At 43.7% G+C, this 12,666-nt stretch overlaps 1 protein-coding gene across 1 annotated transcript in view; it reads right to left on the reverse strand.

Annotated features, from left to right (window-relative positions):
- Window positions 1-7,976: 7,976 nt before the first annotated feature.
- LOC116987734 (E3 ubiquitin-protein ligase rnf213-alpha-like) overlaps window positions 7,977-12,666 on the reverse strand; it is a 145,335-nt gene continuing 140,645 nt past the window's right edge. The window contains exons 56-58 of the mRNA XM_033043966.1: window positions 12,205-12,294; window positions 9,431-9,609; window positions 7,977-8,206 (exon numbers count right to left, since the gene is read on the reverse strand). Coding sequence (XP_032899857.1) covers window positions 8,047-8,206; window positions 9,431-9,609; window positions 12,205-12,294 — 429 coding nt within the window. The 3' untranslated portion in view covers window positions 7,977-8,046. The remainder of the gene's footprint in view (window positions 8,207-9,430; window positions 9,610-12,204; window positions 12,295-12,666) is intronic.

Here is a 12,666-nt window from a genome sequence, read left to right on the forward strand (position 1 = left end):
GACTGTGGGTCCCCATCCTACTCCTTCCAAAATCCACAATCAGTTCTTTGGTTTTGCTGGTGTTGAGGGCCAGGTTATTGTGCTGGCACCATATGGACAGTTACTCAATCTCTCTTCTATACTCGGACTCATCCCCATCAGTGACACGTCCCACAACAGTGGTGTCGTCAGCGAACTTGATGATGGAGTTCGCACTATGACCGGCTAGGCAGTCATGAGTATAGAGTGAGTACAGCAGGGGGCTGAGCACGCAGCCTTGAGGTGCTCCCGTGCTGATTGTTATCGAGTCTGACACATTTCCACCAATACGAACAGACTGTGGTCTGTGGATGAGGAAGTCGAGGATCCAATTGCAGAGGGATGCGCAGAGACCCAGTTCTGCGAGTTTGGTGACCAGCTTGGAGGGGATGATAGTATTAAATGCCGAGCTGTAATCGATGAATAACAGCCTGACATATGAGTTTTTGTTGTCCAAGTGGTCCAGAGTGGAGTGGATAGCCAGCGAGATCACATCCACCGTTGATCTGTTGTGGCGGTAAGCAAACTGCAGTGGGTCCAGGTTTTTGTCGAGGTAGGAGTGGATTTTCGCCATGACCAAACTCTCGAAGCACTTCATCACCACAGGCGTTAGTGCCACAGGTCGGTAGTCATTGAAGCACGTCACCTTACTCTTCTTGGGCACTGGTATAATTGATGCCCTTTTGAAACAGGTGGGGACCTCAGACCTCAGTAGTGACAGGTTGAAAATGTCCATAAAAACTCCAGCCAGTTGGTCCGCACAGGTTTTTAGAACACGACCGGGTATACCATCAGGTCCAGGTGCTTTTCGGGGGTTCACCCCTCTGAAGGATTTCCTGACGTCGGCCTCTGTGACTGAGACTAAAATACAGGTTCACAATCTCTTATCCGAAAACCTTGGGACCAGACACTTTTCGGATTTCGGAATTTTTCGGATTTCGGAATGGAAGATTTTTAGCGTAGATTTTAACATTTTGCGGCCACGAGTGCTCGGCTCGTGGCCGCAAGGTCGCGAGTTTGCGCCTCGATCCCGGCAGTTAAAAATGTTCGGTTTTCAGAGCTTTTCGGTTTTCGGAATTTCGGATAAAAGATGAACCTGTACCATCACAGCGAATGGGGGCTCGGGAAGGCACATCAGTATTCTCCCGATCAAAGCATGTGTAAAACGTATTGAGCTCGTCAGGGAGTGATGTTTCGCCGACATTCGAGCTGCCTCCTGGTCTCGCCTTGTAGGAGGTGATTGCATTCAGCCCCCGCCACAGCTGCCGAACATCAGGTTTGCCTTATTGAAGTCCCCAGCAATGGTGGTAAATGCCTCGGGGTAAGACGTCTGTTGTTTGTTGACCACGGCGTGCAGCTCCTCCAGTGCCAGATGGACGTCTGCCTGGGGTGGGATGTAGACCGCGGTCAGGATGATGGAGGTGAATTCTCTTGGGAGGTAGAAGGGACGGCACTTCACCACCAGATGTTCGAGGTGTGGAGAGCAGGAGTTGGACAGGACTGCCACGTCTGAGCACCACGCAGAGTTGACCATGAGGCAGACGCCCCCTCCTCTCCCTTTCCCAGATGCCTGCGTACGGTCCATACGGTGGATGGAGAACCCTTTAGGCTGGACCGCTGAGTCTGGGGAGCTGGGGGTGAGCCATGTCTCTGTGAAACAGAACACAGAGCATTCCCTCAGCTCCCTTTGATAAAGCAGCCTTGCCCTTAAGTCCTCCACTTTGTTTTCAAGGGACTGTACATTGGCCAGTAGTATAGTAGGGAGAGGGGGCCGAAGTCCCCTGCGCTTCATTCTGACCTGAAGTCCTGCCCGTCGGCCATGTTTCCGGACACAATGGAGGCTTCCCCTTTGTTTCCAGGTAGTGTTTACTGTACCTGCTGGTTCTGCGGACCTGCGCTGGAACGGGGATTCCCTCACAGACGGCAGCTCCAGCTCCTTCAAAGTCGGCAGCTGCAGCTCCAGCTTCATTTATCCTGGAAGATCCAGCCCGTCGGCTCTGGAGGTCATCTCGGGGTTTCAAGGTACAGTACCTGTGATCCACAGTCGGGTCGGGAGTTTTACAGCCAGTGTGGGAAAATTTAAAGTCCGGGGCTCCCGCAGCTGCGGGAGGCGGGAGATCTCGCGAAATTGCGAGAGCCTTGAGGTGCTCAAGCAGCTTGCCGTTTTCCTGATCCAGATGAGTTGATTGAAGTTGTATCTAAGCCTTTTAGGTTCCGGAGCTCCGCAAAAGTCGCCGCAGGCAGGCGCCATCTTGAGCTCCATCCAAGATCGCAATTACAGCGAATTGTGGACGCAGCCCAGACCATCACACAAACCAACCTCCCTTCCATTGACTCCATTTATACCACATGCTGCCTCGGCAAGGCCAGCAGCATAATCAAGGACGAGTCGTGCCCTGGCCACTCCCTCTTCTCCCCTCTCCCTAAAGGTATCTAAGTGTGAAAATGCACACCTCCAGATTCAGGGACATTTTCATCCCAGCTGATATCAGGTAACCAATTCATCCAACCACAAGAGAGCAGTCATGAATTACGATCTACCTCATTGGTGACCCTCAGACTATCTTCAATCGGACTTTACTGGCTTCATCTTGCACTAAACTTGCACAGAGTTGTCCACTTGGTCTGGGAGTGACAGCAGGCACTGTTGACATGCTAATCCTTTATTCTGCTCTTTCAATGGTGCACGGTGGCACAGCGGTAGAGCTGCTGCCTCATAGCACCAGACACCCGGGTTCAATCCTGACTACGAGTGCCGTCTGTACGGAGCTTGTACGTTCTCCCCGTGACCTGTGTGGGTTTCCTCCAGGATCTCTGCTTTCCTCCAAAGACTTATAGGTTCGTAAGTTAGTTATCCTCTGTAAAGATTATAAATTGTCCCTAGTGAGTAGGATAGAGTTAGTGTGCGGGATCAGTGGTCGGCGCGGTCTCGGTGGGCCGAAGGGCCTGTTTCCTCATTGTATCACAAAACTGAACTGAACGTTATTCCCTATGTGTCCATACGCTGCAAATGGCCTAATTGTAATCATGTTTTGTTTTTCCGGTGACTGGTTAGTACACAACAAAACCTTTCAGAGAAGGTGATAAAAGCAGATAAGATAACATTGTTTAAGAGACATTAAACCCAAAACAAGAGCATAGAGGGAATGGAGGGAAGTAGACCACGTGCAGTCAGATGGGATCTCGGATTAGTTAAAAACATGAGACTACAGAGGCTGGAATCTTGTGTAAAACACAACGTGTTGGAGGAACTCAGTGGGTCAGGCAGCATCTGTGGAGCAAATGGGCAGACGACATTTCAGGTTAGGACTCTTCTTCAGATTGGGATTAGTTAGACCAGGAAGGTGGTCAGCATAGACGTGCTGTTGCTGTGCTGTAGTCTGGGATAGACACAAAATGCTGGAGTAACTCTGAGGGTCAGGCAGCATCTCTGGAGAAAAGGAATTGGTGATGTTTCAGGTTGAGACCTAGATCAAGGATTCTACATTTTCCTTCATCCTCATCCTTCTTTATCTCTGGGTCTCCCTCTCCCGACTCAGTCCGCTGCAACTCAGGACCACCGTGAGGTCGGAGGGGAAGAACAATGGAGGACCTGGCGTGGAGGGAGGTAGAGGGGGGGGAGGACAATGGACAATGGGGGGTTGGGGGGCAAAGGACAATGGAGGACCCGGCGTGGAGGGACCGCTGTGAGGGAGGTAGGGGGGGAGAATAGTGGAGGGACCGCTGTGAGGGAGGTGGGGGAGAACAATGGACAATGGGAGGCAAAGGACAATGGGGACCCGGCGTGGGGGAACTGTTGGGGGGTGGGGGACAAAAGGCGCTGGCTTGCTTTGTAACTTTGTCAGCGCCGTAGGTGGCTGCTATTTGTATACATTGTAAAAAGAATGCAAGCAAAGAATTTCACTGTGCTTAGTCACATGTGACAATAAAGTATTCCTTCCATTTTGTGTCTATCTAAGATGTAAACCAGCATCTGCAGTTCCTGCACACAAAGCAGTCACTTGGTGCACAGATAATAACCTCTTACTCAACACATCAAAAACACACAAACTCATCATTGATCTCAGACGTAAGGCACAACCCAAGACCCCCCTACTCATCTCAGGCGAACCCATATCCACCACTGACTCATTCAAATTTCTTGGCACTCACATAAGCAATAACCTCAAATGGAAAATCAATTCAAATCACATCTACAAAAAAGCCAACCAAAGACTCTTCTTCCTCCGCCAGCTCAAGAAGTTTAGAGTAAGGAAACACCTCCTAATCCGATTCTACACAGCCATCATCCAAAGCATGCTCACTTCATCAATTACAGTCTGGTTCAGCAGTTTAGACACTCACTCACGTAATAAATTACAGCGCATAGTTAACAAAGCATCCAAAATCATCAGCACTCCCCTTCCATCAATAGAATCACTCCATCACAAACGGTCCGTGTCAAGGGTGAAGAAAATCATCTCTGATCCCTCCCACCCAGCTCACCACATCTTCCACCTGCTGCCATCAGGAAGGCGCTACAGCTCACTGCCCGCCAAGACATCTCGATTTAAAAACAGTTCTTACCCACACGCAATCCGAATTCTGAACACACTATGACAACAGCACATATCCTCCCCATGCATGTAATGTATATTGTATGATGTTGTGTTTTATGTTATGTTTGACGGGAATCAGCCTACCTTGTAACATCCTGTACTGAACCTGAATTCCACCACCTTGACTGTGTGGTCATTAAATAATCTAATCTAATCTAATCTAATCTTCCTACACAGTGTAGGGTGCTCCATAGCTTTCCCTTTTTGAAAAAGAGAGCTGCTGATGCTGCAGTATCACATGATCTCCTTTACGTTACTCAGTGCCAGCCCCAGCCACGTGACTGGGCAGGACTGCCTGCCGCACAGCATTCTGGGATTTGTAGTCCACAGTCCAGTCCTCCAGCGGCCCCAGAGGCGGCTGCGACCGAAAGCCCTGCTCACCGCCTCCTGACAGCGCAAACCGCCCACTGCTGGGAGCTGTGCGGCTCGGTGTGGATGTGGGCGAGTCCTCTCCCGCTGAGTTACTCCAGCTTTTTATGTCTATCTCTTGCTTCGTTTGTCGTGGTGCAGAAAGGGAAAGCGGGTGAGGGGGGCTGTACCTCTCCCATTGCCGGAGCTGCTGCCGCCCGTCCTCACCCTCCCGCGTCGCCAGCATCGACCCTGCTTCTCCCGCGTCCGCAACGCCCGCGCGCATGCGCCACCACGTAACCCCGACCAAAGATTATCTTTGACCCCGACCAGAGAGGTTGGATTGTTGCAACTCTTAATGCATGAACATATATGATGCTTTCCTTACAACTGTGCCTTGAAAAAATCACTGCAAACCAATGCATCTCGGCATGCAATGGTGGAAGGGCATGAAGAATATTTAAACATCTTTTAATTAAAAGTGTGCTTATTGACGACAAAAATCAAATGAACATTTTCAAAGCAAGTAGAAACAAGGAACTGCTAGTTTAGTTCAGAGATACAGCCTGGAAACAGGCATTTCGGCCCACCGAGTCCGCACCAACCAGCGATCCACTTTCAGTAACACTATCCTACACGGCGGATAATATTGAATGAATTTTTACATTTATACCAAGCCAATTAACCTACGTGTTTGGAGTGTGGGATGAAACCAAAGTCCCCACCAGGTCATGGGGAGAATGTACACACTCTGTGAAGACAAGCATCTGGAGCCAAGATCGAACCCGGGTCTATGGTGCTGTAAGACAGCAACTTTACCGCGGTGTCACCGTGTTGGTTTATACCAAAGATAGACACAAAGTGTTGGAGTAACTCAGCGGGTCAGGCAGCATCTCTGGAGAAAACGGAAGGGTGACATTTCGGGTGACACTTCTGCACACTGAAGGGTCCCGATTCAAAACGTCATCTATCCTTCACTTTGAGTCTATTTTCAAAGTAAGTTGGTCAGGTGGGACTAGTGTAGATGGGGCATTTTGGTCAGCATGACAAGTTGGACAAAAGGGCCTGCTTCTATGCTGTATGAAACATTATTCCTTTTAATTCCCCTTGAATCAGTCATCTCTGTCATATTCGAGAAACAATGAACTTCATATGCTGGTTTACAAAAAACAAACACAAAGTCCTGGAGTGACATAGTGGGTCAGGCAAGATTTCTGGAAGATGTGGACAGGCAAAATGACAGCTCAGCAGCAAGAAGACCACTTCCTAAACCTGCTCTCCATTAAGTTCTTGGCTTTGTGAATGTGCCACAGCAGATCCAACCACTGTTCCAACTCTGAAATCTTGAGCTTAAGCAGTTGTAGCTAGTGATACTGCACACGATTTCCAAGATAGATTGGAAACATCCATTACCTCCTACATGGTAAAGGAGCATGTCCAGGGGGTAGCACAGTGGTAGAGTTGCTGCCTTACAGCAACAGAAACCCAGGTTCAATCCTGACTACGGCTGCTGTCAGCACGATGTTTGTATGTTCTCCCTGTGACCGCGTGGGCTTTCTTTGGATACTCCTGTTTCCTCCCACATTCCAAAGACAAGCAAGTTTGTTGGTTAATTAGCTTCTGTAAATTGCCCCTAGTGTGTAGGATAGAACTAGTGTAAGGGTGATCACTGGTCGGCATGGACATGGTGGACTGAAGGGCCTGTTTCCACGGTGTACCTCTATACTAAACTAATCCATCCAATGACCTGTCTTGCCATATCTCATCCTAACTCAAACAAAAAAAACTCCCTTAAGATACTAATTTCATCAACTTAATTAAACATAATATGGTAAACACATAACAGTTACGTATTTGTGGCATTTTGGCTGAGAGTGCTGTAACTATTCTCTTCTGCACCTTCTTTATTCAGCTTGGTTTTCTTATTATGAACCTCATGTCTTTTCTGTAACTACATTCCAGGAATGGGTTTCCAGGAAGCTCTTGCCCTCCATGTTTCTTTCCTTCATTGGCATGCACCGGCTCTATATCTAAAACATGTCCTCTTTGAGGGTCTTAATTGTTCTCATGGGGAGACCACATACAGGTTGAGTTACAAGTTTGCAGGAGATGACTGTTCAGTCTGCCAATTACGGAGCTTTCAGCATCTGCCATTCTATTTTAGCCCCCCTCTGGACTGTCTGCTTTTGGCTTCCTACACTATATCAACATTTATTTCAAAGAACCGCACCTTTGCTTCTGTACAGGCACATTGTAAAGATTTTCCAGCCGCTACATTGAATTCAACAATTTTCAGTAATCTGCCATGCCAGCCTTACATCATTATTATTTCCTCTTTTTTTGGTAATTTCCAAATTATACCTTTACCATACCTACTAATTATTATTCACTACTCTGCCCACTCCACTTTTGCACAATCGCTACTTGTACACAGTTTCTCCTGTTATCCACTCTATCACAGATTTTCCTGATTTTCAAACGATGCTTCCACTATGACTTGATAATGTCTTCTTTTCAAATAGCTTGCCGCTGTTGAATGTTGTATGATTTTTTTAATTCCGGTTACATTCAAGTTCAGTTGAAATTTACATCAAGTAAATGATACACAAACATTGAAAAACAGTAAATTTTGTGAACAAAATAAACACGTCTTATTCAAATTAATTACATTTTAGATTTTTTAAGCAGCTTGTTTTGGTCGGCAGAAAGGCAGTGCAACAAATGGATGAAATTTTGCATTATTTTCATCATGGCATCAAAAATATATAAAAACATTCATATTTATAAAAATGTTTATGCAGTGCAGAGTAAAAAGTAATTTCTTGATGGGCTATAGTGGTTGATCAATATAGCACATTAAGGCACAGAGGTAAGCAATAACTATCATAATTTGTTTTCTGTAAACATCTAAAACCCTCCAGGTAAATCAGGTTACATCTGGCAGTACTCTGTAAATCATTACTTCATTGATATGTAGATTACAATGTCTCCAGAAAGTACCTCCCCTTTACAAATGGTCCCATTTTTAAAAAGTAGAGTTAAACTATCATTACTGAGAGACAAAGCTTTTAGCTCTTAAGATTTATCTTGTAAACTGTAACTGTTCCCGTTTGAAAGCCACGGCTGCTTTCCAGGTTTCCACACTCTGTGACATCAAAATTGTTTCTGGGAAAATGTCTTCAAGTTCTGGCAGATTGTCCACTTCCTTCACATCCATAAAAGATCCTAGCGACATTTTCAGACTGGAATAGCAAGCAGAGTTATTGTCATAGTTGTATTTTTTCTAAAGCATTATACAAACAGAGGATCCTCATTTCTTTCTCCTCATCAATTATCAAAACCTTTTTTTTAAACCATTCTCTCCAGCATCATTTCAAACTTTTGTGACTTGGATTATCAAGACCATGCCAGAAATTCTGCTTCCACTGATCTTTGAGGAAGAGAGTTCTGAAGATTCCTGATACTGAGAAAAAACTTGCCTCATCTGTATCACAGTCATGGAGTTAAACAGCATAGAAACTGGCATTTTAGCCCAAATTGTGCACGCTGACCAAGTTGTCTAACTAAACTAGTCTCAGTTGCCTGTGCCTGGTCCATATCCCGCCAAACATTTCCTTTCATGTACCTGTCAAAGTATCTTTTAAATATTGTAATTGCACCTACCTCATTCCTTATATACACCACCCTCTGTGGAAGATGTTGCCCCTGGGATGACTTTTGAATCTTTCCCCTCTCACCTTAAAACTCTGCCCTCTCATTTTACACTGGCCGACACTAGGGGAAAATAAACTGTGGCCTTTCACTTTCTCCCTGTTCCACATGATTTAATAAACTTCTGTAGAGATCACCCCTTAGCCTCCTCATAGTCTCTGCCTCTGCCCTTAGCCTCCTCATAGTCTCATCCTGCCTCTCCTTATAACTTAAATCCTCCACTCTCGTAACATCAACAACTTTGGAGTTTCACCCCTCTATCGTTTCTCCACAACCTTCTAAGTTACTTCTTGACCATATATTTATTCATTTCTCTCTGGATGGCCACAACTAAACCTGCCCACCATATTTACCCTCAATGTATTCCAAGCTCAAACTACAATCTGCATTAAAAAAAACATTTGCTCATGTCATTGTTATTTCTCTTCTCATTTATTTGATATGTACCCACTGCAACTCCTCTTCATCAAGGGGAATTGCCCCATCATCTACTCTCGAGATGTCTATTAATGTTGCATGACCTTTCATTATCTGGCATATTATCATGGTCCAGGATGCTCCACAGGGTCAGTTAGGGATGGACAGTAAATGCTCGCTGAACCAGCGACACATCTGTCCATTGACCAAATACAAAGTGAGTGGATTGTAGGACTGTAGCAGAGAGGCAAGGCTGGGCATTAAAAAACGAACCTACTAAACAAGAGTTTGGCAGGATGTGGTTGTATACGAGCGTGTCATATAACAAGTACTCTTACCTCCAAGTTGGGTTGAAAGAGTCTGGTGATTGAACGTTTTTACATTTCAGAGTCAGCAACTCGTGCAATTCCAGTATGAAAGTATCAACACTTGCTTGGACAAAGAAGGGGCGTAATTGTTTCTTTACTTCCTCACTGAGGTGCTCTTTATATTCATTTTTAATCCCTGAGAAAGGATCCTGGAAACATACACAAGGAAAAAAATGAAAAATATAGATTACTTTTTCACTCTGTTCGCAGGAAAGATTTCTCCTTCTGAGAAAATCAACAGGCACCAACATTTAAATGTAGTCACCATGTAATATTTGAATAAACATGAATAACATTCATTTTCATAATATGTACTATAACATGCATATTTACGTGCTAAATAATTAATAGCGCAAACAAACTCTGGCCCATGACTCTGTCACCAGTCAAATAATAAATTTACACCTTTTATGATTGATTACCTGCAGTAGAATGTCAGCAACCTGTAGCATGAAAGTCGGGGCATATTCTCTTCTCTCCTTAAAAGGAATTCCTATCTATCACACTATTGAGTAAGGAATTCCTATCTATCACATCATCTGAGTGAGAGGTTAGTGTTGCGGCAGCATTCAACCAGGGTGTTCTATCTATCTCCTGTATGCTGATGTAGAGATGTATCATTGTTCTTCCTTTCAAAGCATGCATAAAATACATTGAGCTCATCCAGAAGTGATGTGTCATTGCCACTTATGCTACCCAGTTTCACCTTGTAGGAGGTGTAACCCCTACCACAGCCATCGAGCATCTGTCTGTACTCCAGCTTAGTCCAGAATAGTTATTTGCAACTGAACAAAAAATGTATCTCTCAATCGCGATAGAGTGGCACAGTGATAGAGTTGCTGCCTTCCAGTGCCAGAGACCCGGGTTCAATCCTGACTAAGGGTGCTGTCTTCACAGAGTTTGTACATTCTCCCTGTGACCGTGGGGGTTTTCTCCGGGAGCTGCGGTTTCCCCCCACATTCCAAAGACTTATAGGTTAATTGGCTTCTATAAATTGTCCCTAGTGTGATGGTTAGAACGACTGTACAGGTGATCACTGGTCGGCGTGGGCTCAGCAGGACGAAGGGTTTGTTTACACACTTTATCTCTAAACTAAACTACCAATCCCAGTTGTGGAGACATTGGTATAGTTGTCTCGTTGTAAGACACTGATCTTTCTTTTTATTCTGGATTTTAAATCATGTATTGTGTTTTTGTATGTAATTTATGATGCTCTTATAAGTAATTTACTAAGCTTTTATATGTATTTTATGGTGTTTTTATATGCAATGTATTTTATGTAATATCAAATCTTGTCTGGACCTTGAGTCTGAAATAAAGTTTAATAATAATTATAATAATAATAATAATAATAATAATGATAATAAACAAAGACTACAGAAACAAATTGATTTTGCAGTGACCAAATTGAATTCAAAAGATTGCATGATCTATATGGTGTGAGCTGCTGTTTCTCAGACAGTAAATACCACCAGTTCAAGGAGATCCTTGCTGTGTAATAACATTAAGTTCATTAAGTTGGCTGAGTAGTTGATCTCAATGAAAAATTCTTACAGACAGAACAGGAAGTAACTAGCAGATTTCACAATTCATTTTTCATGATCTCACAATATGTGAAATAAGGATCAGGACATAAACGTTAGCTTAAAATGAAAAACACAAAATTATAAATATAAAATATTTAGCAAAATCTACTATGCTCTTGAGATATTTATTGGAGGAAATTACAGCCAGAATACGGTTTCCTCAGGCCAGTCATGCTGCAAGCAATAATTATGGCTTAGAATGCCATTAAAACTCACTTAGACTTTATGCAATGCAACATAATATTTTCGGTATATTTTGAAACAAGATAGAGAGTTGAGATTTAAATCAATTGACATAATCGCTGCAGAAAAACACCGTATAGAGAATCACTGTTAATAACTGTTACTTATTGTGCAGATGAAGCTGCTCCATAATCTATCAGTTTTATGACCATCATTATATTAATGTTGACTGCTTCACCCATAGTTTCAAGTGTGAACTCTGATTCACTATATAAGAGGAATAATTAAATATCTGCAGCCATTTAGAATTATGTAAATTCACTGACACATTTATCGATGAGCAGTGGAAATGCTCAGGAAGGCCCAAAGCATCCAGGAGTCCATTTAAAAAAAAGTAACTGAACCCTGAATCCATGCCATTTATCTACAGCAAGCACATCAGGAACCTGTCCAGCAGACTTCTAAAGTGTTGACCAACGCCTACTCCTTCTTTCTTCAAGAAGAATGTTGTTGGCAAAAATATAGAAAAACCATTTGCAAATTCCTGTTCAACTCTCAAACATGCCATTTACTAAGCAAAAAAAAACTCAGCTGGTCAGGCAGCATCTCTGGAGGACATGGAAAGGCAATGTTTTGGATCCGGACCCTTCTTCCCAAAACATCGTCTATCCACCACGTACTCCAGAGATGCTGCCTGTCCCATCGAGCTCCTCTAGCACTTTGTATTGTGCTCAAGATTACAACATCTGTAATTCCACGTGATCCCATTTCACTAGTTGCCAATTTTTCAATGCTAATGGGTAAAAATATTTGGACTTCCAATCCAGACCCTGATGGAAAATTAAGAAATATAGAATTTCAAGGAGGAAGTCATTCGCTGTTTTTTGAGGAACAGGAAAGGGTAATAAACGTGATGTATATAACACTAACCACACACACAAACTAGTAAACAAATTATTGCTGATGTATTCATACCCTATTCAAAATAAGTGAACATTCGGATTTTCTTGAAGAGAGGAGTTGCCAGAGTGCTTGGATGTGCTTCAAGTTGCATCTTCTCAATGTCTAGAATAAAGTAACAGAAAAAACATAATGTTAAAAAATAATTAACCTTGGACATGACATGAAGGGCTGATGGTGCTTCATTTTGAAACACAAGCACACTGGATCTCACAAGAAGACAATTGATTCTCTCCTGCAATTATGCATTTTGTGAGGTGGTATTCTCAATTTTGTCACCAGGGAGGCCCATTATAGGTGAATCTGAGAGCAGAATTCATTCAGAAGTTCTATATGCGGCCATATAATATCATTGGTTCGGGTAGAGCACTTATTTATTAGTGCAGAGAATCACTTAACTCCAAAACCATACTTTGATATTAAAAAAAAAAAATTTAAACAAATATCACACAGTCTGTGGAATTCTCTGCCTCAGAG

This window comes from Amblyraja radiata, chromosome 26 (genome assembly GCF_010909765.2).
Source record: "Amblyraja radiata isolate CabotCenter1 chromosome 26, sAmbRad1.1.pri, whole genome shotgun sequence".
NCBI lineage: Eukaryota > Metazoa > Chordata > Chondrichthyes > Rajiformes > Rajidae > Amblyraja > Amblyraja radiata.